The sequence below is a fragment of the Symphalangus syndactylus genome, chromosome 19 (assembly GCF_028878055.3).
Source record: "Symphalangus syndactylus isolate Jambi chromosome 19, NHGRI_mSymSyn1-v2.1_pri, whole genome shotgun sequence".
NCBI classification, from domain to species: domain Eukaryota; kingdom Metazoa; phylum Chordata; class Mammalia; order Primates; family Hylobatidae; genus Symphalangus; species Symphalangus syndactylus.
The window spans coordinates 62,530,756-62,545,822 of record NC_072434.2 but is presented as its reverse complement, the minus strand read 5'-3'; the positions used below and the strand labels follow the sequence as shown (position 1 = coordinate 62,545,822).

The 15,067-nt window shown below is 38.8% G+C and overlaps 1 protein-coding gene across 7 annotated transcripts in view; it reads left to right on the top strand.

Moving 5' to 3' along the window:
- The window catches only part of GPATCH2 (G-patch domain containing 2), a 194,270-nt gene extending 182,681 nt beyond the window's left edge, over positions 1-11,589 (top strand). For 6 of the 7 annotated variants that reach the window (XM_063613930.1, XM_055233680.2, XM_055233678.2 and 3 more), the window contains one exon: positions 6,965-11,589. In XM_063613930.1, the coding sequence (XP_063470000.1) occupies positions 6,965-7,185 (221 nt within the window). In that variant the 3' untranslated portion in view covers positions 7,186-11,589. The remainder of the gene's footprint in view (positions 1-6,964) is intronic. The other variant, XM_063613931.1, reaches the window with a different exon arrangement.
- The last annotated feature ends 3,478 nt before the right edge of the window (positions 11,590-15,067 follow it).

Below are 15,067 nucleotides of genomic sequence, written 5' to 3'. Positions count from 1 at the left end.
CTACTTCTGTCAATTCCTCAAACTCATTCTCTGTCCAGTTTTGTTCCCTTGCTGGCAAGGAGTTGTGATCCTTTGGAGGAGAAGAGGCATTCTGGTTTTTGGAATTTTCTGCCTTTTTATGCTGTTTTTTCTTCATCTTCGTGGATTTATCTACCATTGGTCTTTGATGTTGGTGACCTTCAGATGGGGTTTCTGTGCGGATGTCATTTTTGTTGATGTTGATGCTATTCCTTTCTGTTTGTTAGTTTTTCTTCTAACAGTCAGGCCCCTCTGCTGCAGGTCTCCTGGAGTTCACTGGAGGTCCACTCCAGACCCTGTTTGCCTGGGTGTCACTAGCAGAGGCTGCAGAACAGCAAAGATTGCTGCCTGTTCCTTCCTCTGGAAGCTTCATCCCAGAGGGGCACCCGCCAGATGCCAGCTGAAGCTCTCCTGTATGAGGTGTCTGTCGACCCCTGCTGGGAGTTTTCTCCCAGTCAGGAAGCACGAGGGTCAGGGACCCACTTGAGGAGGCATTCTTTCTGTTAGCAGAGCTCAAGCTGTGCTGGGAGATCTGCTACTCTCTTCATAGCCAGCAGGCAGGAATGTTTAAGTCTGCTGAAGCTGTGCCCACAGCCACCCCTTCCCGCAGGGGCTCTGTCCCAGGGAGATGGGGGTTTTATCTATAAGCCCCTTACTGGGGCTGCTGCATTTCTTTCAGAGATGCCCTGCCCAGAGGGGAGGAATCTAGAGAGGCAGTCTGGCTACAGCAGCTTTACTGAGCTGTGGTGAGCTCCACCCAGTTCGAATTCCCAGCAGCTTTGTTTACACTGTGAGGGGAAAACTGCCTACTCAAGCCTCAGTGATGGCGGACACCCCTTCCCCCACCAAACTCAAAGCATCCCAGGTCAACTTCAGACTACTGTGCTGGCAGCGAGAATTTCAAGCCTGTGGATCTTAGCTTCTTGGGCTTCATGGGGGTGGGATATGCTGAGCTGGACCACTTGGCTCCCTGGCTTCAGCCCCCTTTCCAGCGGAGTTAATGGTTGTGTCTCGCTGTCGTTCCAGGTGCCACTGGGGTATGAACAAAACTCCTGCAGCTAGCTTGGTGTCTGCTCAAACGGTCGCCCAGTTTTGTGCTTGAAACCCAGGGCCCTGGTGGCGTAGGCACCCGGAGGGGGATCTCATGGTCTGCGGGTTGTGAAGATCGTGGAAACAGCATAGTATCTGGGCTGGAGCGCACTGTTCCTCAAGGCACAGTCCCTCCAGGCTTCCCTTGGCTAGAGGAGGGAGTTCCCTCACCACTTGCACTTCCTGGGTGAGGCACCGCCCTACCCTGCTTCTGCTCGCCCTCTGTGGGCTGCACCCACTGTCTAACCAGTCCCAGTGAGATGAACCGGGTACCTCAGTTGGAAATGCAGAAATCACCCACCTTCTGCACTGATCTCGCTGGGAGCTGCAGACTGGAGCTGTTCCTATTCGGCCATCTTGCCGGCAACTCCACTTGCATCAGAAAATATTGATGATTTAATATTGCAAGTTCAGTGTTCAGTCGGCTGAAAGGGTAACATTTGGGATCAAATGTCATAAGTTCAAGTTCTAACTGGGGTACTCTTTAGCTAATTGACTTCGGGCAGCTGAATTATCTCTCCAAACATCAGTTACATCTACAAAATGGGGCCAATAATACTCCCCTTTCAGGTTAAGATCAAAAGAAATTATGGATACGGAAGCATTTATAATTTATAAGGGCTGCAGACATCATTGTATTCACGTTATCCAAATGTGTCTGATATATTTGTGATATATTGTCCATATGCAAATTGCGATATATTGTTCACATACAAATTGAGAGAACCTAATATTGCAATTCATATATTACTCAATGAATTTTTTTGTCGTTTGTACAACATCTCTGCTAAAAATTCTTATAGGGAATCAGGTAAAGAAATGTGTGTAGGCTTTTGGAGTAAGCTTAACCAAAGTTTGAATCCTAGCTTACTCACTGTGTGGTCAAGGTTAAGTTACTTCAACTCTCTGAGGACCGTTAAAATTTCCTTTTTGAATGAAGGGTAGAAATAATAAATGTCAGATACCTAACAAATATACCACATGCCTTGTGTAGGCATGCTTTATAGTAGGAAGACCAAAAGTGGTTCTGATTATATTGTAGCAGAACATTCCTGTCTGACTTCAGGGCCAAAACAGTTTTCTATTTGTAAGATTTTATTTTTTTTTTTTGAAAATGCATACTGTTTGATACATAAGCATTCCATAAGAAATATATTTCGGTTTAATTAAAAACATATGTTAATAAGAACACTTCCTCCTCTCAACATGTCAATAACAGATCATGTCTTTTATTCTTTACAAAGTTTTTATTACTTAAGGAAAAAAAACTAGTTTTACATTAGATTTCTGTTACTTAAATAAGTCAGTGCTTCATATATTTATGCACTTACCTATTTAAACTGATTTTAGTTAAAAAAAAGTATCATGAAGTATGTCTGCAATATTGCAGATAAAATTATAGACTAGTCTGAATTAGTGAAGCATTTCTATATTAATAAATGAAATAATTAAAACAGACGAAGAGTAGTGACATCTACCACTTTCTCTCATCTTAAACTGTGCTTAATGCTGTTCCTTGAGTTCATAATAATAATAATCAAAAATCTATGTCCCTAAATTAGTTACTGAGAACAGAGGACAGTATCATAACTTATCATTGTTATAATGTTGCTAATAATAATGAGAATAGCCCAGCCCCTCAGCTGGCTAGTCAAGTGATGCCGAAAAGAGCATGGGAAGAAAGAGTGATCACAAACTAATAAATGCCTTGTGAATACAGGGTAGGGACAGAGGCGGAGTGCACTAGCTGTTCTATGGGAAGCAGCATGTGTCACCTCCCCTTCCATTGGCTGTTTATCCAACATCAATACAACACTTTAGGAGCCAAATTACTAAACAAGCTGCCAATTAGGCTTGCAGTCAGCTGGATAGATTAGTGGCTAAGAGAGGCCGATACAAGATTTTCATCTCTTGAGCCAATTATGCAAGTGAATTACCCTCCACGGTACTCTTTGGAAGATTTGAGGGGAAAGGACGGACTCAGCTGTAATGGATATAAGAGATCCAGCAGACAGGAGGCTGGGAGCGGAAGCAGGCAGAAAGGTTAGCACGCAATGTATTGCTAAAGCTGCCCGAGCAGGAGAGCCTTCTAGGAAAGGTCTTAAAGGATTTTAACACTGCCAGGAGCCAAGGAAAGGGAAATTATGGTTGTGGTGTATACTGCGCTGAGGCTGAGTTGTTCCACTCCCAAGTCTTAATCTCATAAAAGAAGGGTGAGAAGCCAACAGTAGATTTCACTCTAGAATCATTTTCCACGAATAGTGAAGTATCTGTTACTTTTTTTGTTTTTTAGGTTGTGTTTCTATGAGGAAAGATTTAGCATTTGAAGAATAAAATGTTCATTTTTTTTCTGAGTACAAGATAATGCTTTCTTTTATGTTATATTGTTTTATTTTTATAAAGAAGAGAAATGAAACCATCATTTAAAAAAATGAGAATGAGTTCTTTTCCATCTATATAAAAACAAAAGCATGAGAGTATGGTGGTCACCCCTGGGCTACCCTGCTTGAAATACCAACATTTTTCAATTATAATAGTGAATCAATTATCATTTGCTGTTCACTTTAGGACTGAAAATTCACCATAATTTAGCAATTTTTTAGAAATATTTTAAATTGGCCTTATTGTTTTCTTAAATATTAAACAAATTTTAATTCCGAACTTTTGCAAGCTATCCTATCAAAAATGTGAGTAAACAGATGTATAGCCCAGAGCAGCATTAGACCTCTAGTCTGACTTTAGCTTAGGGTAGAAGTAAATTAATTCATGGCAATCACTGAAAAATCAGGGATGTGAGACAACATGCTAAGGCACTGTTTAACCTGGCATACCTGATTAGCAGCTGTCCAGAAAAAACTACATACCTTGGAGGTTACCACCATAATCATGACTTCAAAATTAAAAATTAAATGCTTTTTTGTTATATTAAACATTTTTGACAAAAGATTTTTATGTTGTGAGTGCGTGCGTGTGTATGTGTGACTAAGAGGTCCATTTTTCACTGTCACACACAACACATACTCACACATATATTTATAATCTCTGTATATGCATTTTGCCCTTCTCAAGTGGTCAATAATGTTAGTCAAGAATTTTTCTTTGACATTAGATGTTGCCACTCAAAAGGCAAGTAGTTGAAGGTTCTTTCTGTTAGGTGTTAAGATACTTGTTTCCATGAGCTGTCAATCCATTTGAGAAATCCAAAGCCAATTAATCATTGACTAGTTCTTACTCCCTGTAAGGAATTTAGCAAATGGCAATGATGTGGTCTCTTCTTGGTCTTGAAATGCACTGAAGATTGAGAATACCAAAATGTTTAATAAACGGCTTTGAAAATCAGTTGATGATTACTCCATAGTAAATAAGAGGGGTGTAGGTATTAAAACTCATGTGTAGCACTTTGTCGCTTTCCTTGTTCTACAAGTAAGAATCACAGAGCGTGACTCACTTGCTGTTCCCCACAATGTGAGATACAAATTACCAGATAAGATACACTGTTGGTTCAATGCTGACATTTCTTTTACTATTATCTTATTTTTTACTGTGAAATACATAGTTCAAAGAATACACTTAAAAATGTATATGTACAATTTGGGTGTGGTAGCTCATGCCTGTAATCCCAGAACTTTGGGAGGCTAAGGCGGGTGGATCATTTGAGGTGAGGGGTTCAAGACCAGCCTGGCCAACATGGTGAAATCCCATCTCTACTAAAAAATACAAAAATTAGTTGGGTGAAGGCACACACCTGTAATCCCAGGTACTTGGGAGGCTGAGGCATAAGAATCACTTGAACCGGGGAGGTGGAGGTTGCAGTAAGCCAAGATTTCACCACTGCACTCTGGCCTGGGCAACAGAGTGAGACTCTGCCAAAAAAAAAAAGTATATGAACAGTTTAAAGAACAATAATAAACTGGCCATTTGGGTAACCACAACTCAGGATAAGAAAGAGAACACTACTGTACTCTGGAGTCTCATCGTTAATATTTTTGTTATTCTTATTGATGTTTGAGATCCAAGAATCCTTTTCTGCTGGTACCACCATTCTGAACATTGTCTCAGAGAAACAGTAGGACAGAGAGTTCCAACTTTTTTTTTGTAGTTGGGGAGAAAGTGCTGTAATCATGAGTCAGGGAAGAAGAAAACTGATGATGGGAAAGGGGTAGGGGTAGGGTGAGGTGTAGGTTGGTGCTAAAGAGACTCACGAACCTTTGAGAGAAGTGAGTGGTTATGTCAACAGCTGCCCATTTCAACCTCTGTCTAGGAAGACATGGTCCACATTTCAGAACAGAAATGTGCTAGAGCCAGGAATCAGCTGCTGTACCACAGGCATTCTACAGATATTTGGAAAGTGTAGTATAGGAGGCCTATGGAGGGAATGGTGTCAAACTCTGTATCCCTGTAGATTTGAGCCCTGGTGTAAGAGATTGGGCTGGGCCGAATATGTTCTCACTAAGACAAAGGTTCTTTTAAGATAGACTTTCATCTCTCTTTTTTTTTTTCCTTACAGACTCGAATATTAGTTTGTTTGTTTTTCACTTTCTTCTAAAAGGGGAGTAACCATGAGAAATGCTCTGATAATTAAGACTTCTGATTGCTTGTATCTGGTTAGCTCCAGATTTGCTATATTCCCTTTTCATACACCATCATCTAATACCTGCTGCTAGAGAAGGAACAGAAATGAACCAATCAAGGAAAGAGCCAACCTGTACCACACCTGGGACAGACCAACCAGGGCCAAGGACAAGCCCAAGCTTGCAGTTGAAGGAAAGAGCTCAAGTTCTTGTATTTTTTGACTTTTATGGTGTTTGTTAATTTCTCCATCCTTGGACTTCAGATATCTAGTACTTCTGAGTTTTTTCCCTAGAACCAAATATACAGTAACTAAAAAAAAAAAATTAAATTAGAAGTCTATTTTTGAAAATGTCATCAAAGAGAAAATGCTTACAATAGATGCATTTCTCAATTACCTGCTAAGAAAATACAGTAAACAACATCTATATCTAAATTTCATGTGAAGCACTAGCCAATGTCCTTTTTCAAATAAGAAATGAAGGGAGGGAGGGACAGAAGGAGGGAAGGGAAGGAAGAAATATATCTATCCCTGGAGGCCTATGAAGGGAATTGTGGTCTATGTCCCTGCAAATTTATATAATATATTTTTTAAATTTTATAATATATATATATCTCTTTAATATTATTTTCCTCTATTTTCTTTCTACTAACTTATATAGTCATTTAAACATGGCCATGGAAGGAAAAGGAGGAAAGGAACTAAAGGATGCATATGTTACAGACTGAATAATAAATAGCAAGGAGGAGGATTATAAGAATGTAAATTCCTAGGAATTCAAGATGCCACCAGTTGTGCTTTTTGTTTGGTTTGGTTTTAGTTTTGGTTCTGTTGAATGTCAAGGTCATGGGCAAATGTAAGATATTACAATATAGGTTGGTGATTTTCTGAATAATCCATAAGGCTATCATGGTAATGAAAATAAATCCATTAGTAGAGTACTTTATGGTTTACTGAGAAGTTTCTTTACATACATGATCTCATCTGTCCTACAAATTTCTGTGAGATAGGCAATGTAGGTTTTATTATGGCTGTTTCACAGATGAGAAAACAAAAGCCCAGAGAGGCTGAATAGCTCACCCTGCTGTGAAGTGCTAGAATTGAAATTCTAAACAAGATCTTTCTTCCATTGTTCTCTCAACTACAAAAAGTATCCAAAGATGAATACGCAACCCACCTCTAGTACCTGGTTGCAAAACAAAACGAAACAAAACTTAGGTTTTCATAGCCTAATATCTTCACCTGTGTTCATACTAATTAATGTGTGCTGTTGTTTTATTATTTCAGGATTTGTAGGTGAAAATGCCCAGCCAATCCTAGAAAATAATATTGGAAACCGAATGCTTCAGAATATGGGCTGGACGCCTGGGTCAGGCCTTGGACGAGATGGCAAGGGGATCTCTGAGCCAATTCAAGCCATTCAGAGGCCAAAGGGATTAGGACTTGGATTTCCTCTACCAAAAAGTACTTCCGCAACTACTACCCCCAATGCAGGAAAATCCGCCTAAGAAAAGCAAAGAAGAAATGTTTTACAGACTTTATTCACTATGTCCCATTGTTCTAAAATGATAACATGACTTCTGTTTTTGAAGCAAAAATCTACATTGCCTCAAACACATCACTCTAGCTTCCTAACTGCATACAGTCCTGCCATAGTGAGAGAAATGGGATTTCATCACAATTCATGGTGCTAAAATGAAAACCTCTGCCCTTTAATTTTTTTCAGTAATTTCCAGCTATTTCTAGGTATAAAGAGCAGCTCGTTTCTCTTATTTATTTTAATCTCATGTGTCAATACTTTCTGATGCTTTGCTTAATTCATGTATGTGTGCAGTGCTGCAATGCCCAGACAAATGTGAGCACACCCACCGGTTTCTAAAATGGGATAGACAGGAAAAGATTGTGTTTTATATCATCCCTATCTATTGTAACCCAAAAGACCTACCATCGCATCAGTGAAGTCCGAACACATCTTTGTTTGAAAGGCTTGTCAATTTCATATTCCTTGAATTTGGCTTCTTTGTGAGGATTTTCTGACAGAGTGATACCCATTAATTTTCTATCCTTACACAATGTAGTGTGAAGTTCACAGTTGACAAACAACAATTAATGTTTCCCTTGGACGTTTTGACAAAAATAAGCCTCATCATTGTTATCACCAGAGTGCCCTCTACCTTACTTTAATGCAGATTTTATAAATTTTACCTCATTTAGAACATAAAATAATTATTGAAAGAAAAATGTATTTTTTAAATTCACCATGACTGAACTGTAAATTCTATTAATCCAGATGTACTTCTACCTCTGTTTTCCCAAAGATTGATATTATTTTTAAGATCAACTCAAGTGTAGTAAACGGATTTAAAATTTTAATCATTGGAGTAATTTATTACAATATTGAATCAATTTATATGAAGAGTTAAATGGCTCTCCCAGAACTCAGATTTCTGGCAATGGCCCAACCCATTTAGAAGGTGAACAAAAGAAGTAAATGGTACTGATTTGCCCTTTCTAGGACCCAAGATGTTACTTTAAAACCTAGCAAAAGAGGTCGTTTGTATTACGTGCCTAGTATTGAGCTGTTCCTGAGTCGTTTGCTTCATAGTATCAGAGATTCTAAATTGCTTTTAGTTTAGAAGATCTTTATTTATTATCCTCATTATTAACAACTTATGATGATGATTATCATCATTCTATTTATAATGGCCTTTACTGGTTGAGTAAAGACTGAGATAACACATGTGAATCACCTTTCAATGGGTTTTTAAAATCTTGTCACTTTCCAAAAGAGTTTGTTTCTTTTTTCTTTTTTATTTTTTTTGACAGAGTCTGCCTCTGTCACCCAGACTGGAGTGCAGTGGCACACTCCCGGCTCACTGCAGCCTCCCTCTCCTGGGTTCAAGCGATTGTTCTGCCTCAGCCTCCCAAGTAGCTGGGATTACAGGCACCCACCACCACACCCGGATAATTTTTGTATTTTTAGTATAGACGGAGTTTCACCATGTTAGCCAGGCTGGTCTCGAACTCCTGACCTCAAGTGATCCGCCCACCTTGGCCTCCCAAAGAGCTGGGATTATAGGCACGAACCACAGCACCTAGCCCCCAGAAGAGGTTTTAAAAGGTGTTAAGGGAGGTTTATGCATGTAACAGACCTTTCTCAGGTGGTCCCCTAAAAAAAATCCTGCCAGCTAGGGAGGGGAAGGCCGACCTGCTATTTGAAAGCCTTTATGGTTTGCCAAATATACATTTCTTGAGAATGATCTTCTTTCCCAGGGATATTGTTACCTAGAGGACGGGTTGGTTAGGGGACTATGGACGACCAGAAGAGATGTTCTTTTGAAGCATTCTTGTTGGATAAAGTAACCCCATGGTATCATTACTTTCTACAAGTTTTTTACTTAGAAATTTGCCATTTTTTTAACTGATATTTTCTAAATGCTCATTCTGTCTATGTAGCCAGGGGAAGATTATATACAAGTTTTAAAACTTCTTTGTGATAGTGTATTGTGCTCTAGGGTCTATTCAAAATTTGGTGTTTGAGCTTTTTCTTAATTTGATTGCCTGGAGATCTGCTAAAATCCTAGAATCTCAAAAAGCCAAGTTTGAAGCCACTGAGAGCAAACAATGAGGTCATTGTGAGCGTGGTTCCACACTCCTGAGGACTTGGCTGTTCTTTTTCACCTTATTATGTTCTGATGGAGGTAAAAACGCTCATGGTGAAGAAGAGCAGTATATATGCCAGACTAGTGTATAGGAACTTCTTCATTAAATATTGCAGTCCTTATGAGTGCTCTTTACTGCTGTTCTGGACAGGTACAAATCTTCTGAAGCAACTTCTGTAGGATGTTGACTTAGCTTCTCTAACACCTAAAAAAAATTCTTCTTTGTATTTTCAGCTAATAGAAGACAGTTCTTCATCTTGACCCCTAGAGCCCTCTATGTGATTCACAGAGGACTTAAAATACTTCTTATTCTGTTGAAGTGTTTAATTGTACAGAATCAGCACTCAAAGCAAAGAAGTGATAACATCCCAAGCTTCCCCCATACTTCTACTGACATGCCCTCAGTCTTTAAGAAAACTCAGTGCAGACCTGATGTTCTGGTTGTACCTGAACTTAATTGGAGAAACAAACACAATTAAAATATGAATTTTTTAGTATAAATCAAATGTCTTTCACCATCTGAAGCCCACTAATTTGTGTTTTATATATAGTTAGTTAATTTTTTGCCAGTTATGACGTCCATAGAACCCAAGATTTAGAATGTATCATTTATATTTCCTCTAAAAGGTAGTAGGATATTTCTTCTGCTCTTTTGTGAAGCCACTCTTCTACAGGATCTGTAGCCTCATAGCAAATTAATTGGTTGTACTAAAAATTTCAGAGAGTGCATAGGTCTCCCTTTTCTATCCTAATTACCTGCAATAGCCTAGAGACGCTGAGCATGATTACATTAGCAACTTGACTGTTTAAAAAATTTATTTGTGGCCGGGCGCGGTGGCTCACGCTTGTAATCCCAGCACTTTGGGAGGCCGAGGCGGGTGGATCACGAGGTCAGGAGATCGAGACCACGGTGAAACCCTGTCTCTACTAAAAATACAAAAAATTAGCCGGGCATGGTGGCGGGCGCCTGTAGTCCCAGCTACTCGGAGAGGCTGAGGCAGGAGAATGGCGTGAACCTGGGAGGCGGAGCTTGCAGTGAGCCGAGATCGCGCCACTGCACTCCAGCCTGGGCGACAGAGCAAGACTCTGTCTCAAAAAAAAAAAAAAAAAAAAAAAAAAAATTTATTTGTTATACTTGATAATGACCAGACTGTGTGCTGGAATCATTTGTTTCCTTCTTTTCTGCTCCCCGAATACACTATTTAATTTGGTTGCTTTTATTTTTAAACTATATGGCACCCTTTTAAATAAACATTCATTGCTAATTAAAATCTGCCAATAATTGGTCTCAGCATTTAAATACCATATATTTTATAATTCATACTGTGGCTATCAAACAGAAGTTAACACAGTAGGGGTAAAGACATACATAATGTGTACCTATAGGTGTATTTATAATGCCTGTGTGCAGTATACAGACATAATTACAAAATATTGCATTTTATTAATGTTTATTTTAACACTGAGAATTGGTATTCTTGTAAATTGAACTGACAATTGCTTCTATTCAGTACATTTTATTTTGAGCAGATATTTCCCAAAAGAGTAAAAATCACTGTTGACATGCTTTTTAAAACCATTTTCACCTGTATTTTGTCTTTCAAAAAGAAAAGTGATCTAAATTGGCATTGTAAAGAAATTGTTAGCAAAGAATATTTTTTATTTTTTTATTTTTTCTTTTGGTAGAAAGTTATATTAACAGTACAACAAAGAATGAAAGAATAAAACATAATGTTTAAGAACATTATTTATAGGCAGTCATTGTCTTTGTGCTTTAAATGTTTCCCTTTTACCTTAGAGTAATTTTTTAAAAGTTGAAAGTACTTTAAAAATGTGTTTAAATGGGTACCCATTGACAATTAGCATTTAATAGTGCAGTTAAGTTCATTGTTATTAAGCCTTGAAAAATTTCAATATCTTGAAAAAATTAGAGAAAAATATTGGTAAACGTATTTGATTCACAAATGTATTCATAGCCGATTGTGAGCTGCTCTACCACATTTTCCTGTTTTTATTGTTTCTGTGAAGCTTGATTAGACTAACTTGCTTAAGGTCTCTTTCCGTTCAAGGAGTCTATGATTCTAATGTAACAAGGTACACACGCTCTCTCTGACCACTTAAAGCATCAGAGTTCAAATCTGTTACAATCACTCCATTTCCTTTTGGAAAGTTGTGCCTCTCATAAAGCTGCTTGGACGTTTTAAGTGTTTTTGTAATATGCATTAAAGTGTTGAGTTTTGTTTGCTGTAAGAGGCATTTTACTATGTTGATTAAACTTATCTTTTCTCCCAAAATACTGAGTAAAGTTTTAAAATAAGTAGGGTTTTTTTTTTCATGCAGTAGGTATTAAATACTCATTTATTTAACAGGCTTGTAGTAATATATACTCAACTGGCAAGTGGACCATGAAGGCTCCTTCTGCTGGGTTACTACTAAGCAAAGATTCATTACTTTACACACCTGACACTTTAAGTAGATCCAGATTTGTCTCCAGTGAGTCAGTGCCATTGACTGCCAGGAGTATGATCTACTATTGTCACTTTTAGTTTTATCTGTACATTAGAGTTGTCTCCTGTCTTTGAATTGTCAGACAGTTTAAATCATTCTCAGATCCACATACTTCCCTCCTGTTGCAATATCAGAATGTCCTGTGTTTGTTTCTTAATTTTTCAAGGCTGAAGTAAGGTTAAAATTGAGGGCTATTTTTTGTGTTTCTTTTTTTTTTCTTTTAGTTTGAACTTTCAAGATAAATTGCTAGTATTTTAAGAGTGTGTATAATGCTTGATTTTCCAGCTGTAAGGCTGTAGAGATAAAAGTATTTTATAATAGTATCCCAAGTAAAACAGCCAAAACTATCTTCTGTTTGCATCTTCCTATTAAATTTCTAAAAAAAAGTTTCTTTCTTTCTAAAATCAATATTCTTCAATATAAATAGAAAGACTGAGAAATAGTATACTAACTCAATATATGCTTTTCAAATCCAAACAAATTATTGCATCACTTATTGAAGTTAATTTCTTCAAATGCCAGGATTTCATATGTATGATAAGCAAATGAGTTTAATGAAGAAAAAAAAACTAAAGTTCTGTTAGATGACTGACAAATCTAGGATTCTAAAGTGTCTCATTGATGGCTGTAATTCATTATGGAAACAGTATAGATGATCCACATTGCATATATGAGGCATGAAATTCACAAAATAATTTTTAGATGGTTGTGAAGCACTTGGGGAATACACATTAAAAGTCTGAAATTTATAATGTGCAAAATCACAATATTTCTAATACACTGGCCACAGCGTTGTTACATTCTCAGCAGTAAGTACAGTGGTCAGTAATCTGTAAGGCTAGGTTCTTGATCGTCCTACATCTTTTATATGCCTGCCCTTTTATTGTATCTCTCTAATTCCTTTGCTGTTTTTTTAAACACACATCTTAGTCTACTTCACATGTTTTAATATTACAAGACAGTCTTCCAAAAGGAGGAAACAATTGCCGAGCACACAGGAAACCAGCATGTTTTGACTCCCACGCCATTGTATTTCTCCATTAAGTCCCTTAACAACTCAGCTAGAAACAAGCAGCAGATTTTTTTCCCTGACTCGGTGAGTAATTGTCTGCGCTGCAGTGACAGATGTGCAATATAGCAGCTTCTTCAGGAAAAAATTAACAGTTTGTCCAGCATGTCAGCTCGCTCTTTTTAGTGCTTGGGAGGTCTTGGCCCCATTATGGATGATTTAAAAATTGAGGCAAGCAAAGACCAGCTGCCTGCACTGAAAGCCTTCGTTAGTCGGCCTCATCTGCATTCCAGGACTCACTTACATCCAGAAATTGGTGGAGCCCCTCTGGCCACAAGATGAGTATGGGCTGACAATGCCTTGATTTGTTGAGAGAGAGAATAAATGGGTTTTTCAGAAGATGAGGAAATATCACCATTACTGGCCAATTTACAGCATTTTATCTGTTCTTCAAACATGTCACTTTTGTTATTGTTGCATGGTAATTACATAGTGAAACGGAAGGAAAACAAATTCTGGTTACGTATTCAGATGGATTGCAAAATCATATAATCCTGATAAATGCCCATTTATGATACACACGGATGAAAGGTTCATTTTAATTTTGAATGGCTAGCTCAGCCATAAATAGGATATAGGATTAAATTCCAGAGAATCTGATTACATCAAAGCAAACAGTCTTTTCTCTTTACTTCTTCAGATTCAGGGAGATACCATGAGGCATTTTCACAAACAGGATTTTCCTGAGACAGTACAAAAAATGAATTCAGAATTGCATTTTCAAAAGAATAACTCCCAGTGAGGCCCAAGAGAGATCTTGTTCTGGGGATCGATTGGCCTTAAAGGCTTCTCAAGAAGCCGGTGGACCAAAAGATTCGGTGTGCCAAAAGATTTCCACCTTGGAGAAATCGCCCAACTTTTTGAAGCTCACATTCCTGGTTGCTTCTCAAATCTCACCAAATATTTGGAGAGTAGAAATCAAATGCTTTTCCTTGTGTTCCACTTTGGAAGATTATTTCTCCCCCATCCCCAAGCCAGTTATGGTAAAAGAATGCGGAAGTTTAGCTGATCATGAAAAGCTCAGAGATGCACAGGAACAAGGTGGAGCGGCACCCCAGGGCTACTACTTAAAATGTCAGGTGTGGAAAGTAATGAGTCTTTGCTTAGTAGGAACCCAGCAGAAGGAGTCTTCATGGTCCACTTGCCAGGTGGGTGTATATTACTGCAAGCCTGTGAAACAAATGAGTATTTAGTACCTATTGGCTCCCAATTTTGCTGTGGCAGGGAAAAGGGGATAGAAGAGGTACATCAGCACTTAACTGCCTTGGGCTGGGGTGGGAGGTCAGGGAGTGGTGAAAGACATGAGTCACTTCTGTTCATGACCTGTTCATGACCTGTTGGTCAGAATTGCCCACACGGGCCCAGCTGAATTGCAGAGAAGCTGTAGATAGTAGGGGAGCATGTGGATATTTGGTGAGGACTAATTCTGCCGTATAATCTTGATAGGAAGCATCCAGACTGTGGAGGCTCAGGCCTGTAATCCCAGCACTTTGGGAGGCCGAGGCGGGTGGATCACCTGAGGTCAGGAGGTCGAGACCAGCCTGACCAACATGGAGAAACGCTGTCTACACTAAAAATACAAAAATTAGCTGGGTGTGGTGGCACATGTTTGTAATCCCAGCTACTCAGGAGGCTGAGGCAGGAGAATTGCTTGAACTCAGGAGGCGGAGGTTGCGTGAGCCAAGATCGCGCCATTGCACTCCAGGCTGGGCAACAAGAGCAAAACTCCATCTCAAAAAACAAAACAAAAAAAAGCAGAAAAGAAAAAAGAAAAGAAATATTGAAGCAGCCTATACCATATTTCATTGAATCTAAGATGCCAGCGATTTTAAGATGCACCTCAATTTTCTGTACCATTTAGAAAGAAAGAAAAACTAACAAATTTCAGTGCACCACCCATGACGACAATGTATCCCAATTTCGGCTTCCTGTGGAGAGAGAGTTGGAGAAAAATGTTCATGTACTTTTACTTCCCTAAAGATCCCAATAAAGGCTGGCCGCAGTGGCTCGTGCCTGTAATCCTAATACTTGGGGAGGTGGAGGCAGGCAGATTACTTGAGGTCAGGAGTTCGAGACCAGCCCGAACAACATGGTGAAACCCCTTCTCTACTAATAAAAATAGAAAAATTAGCCAGGGGTGGTGGCTAATTT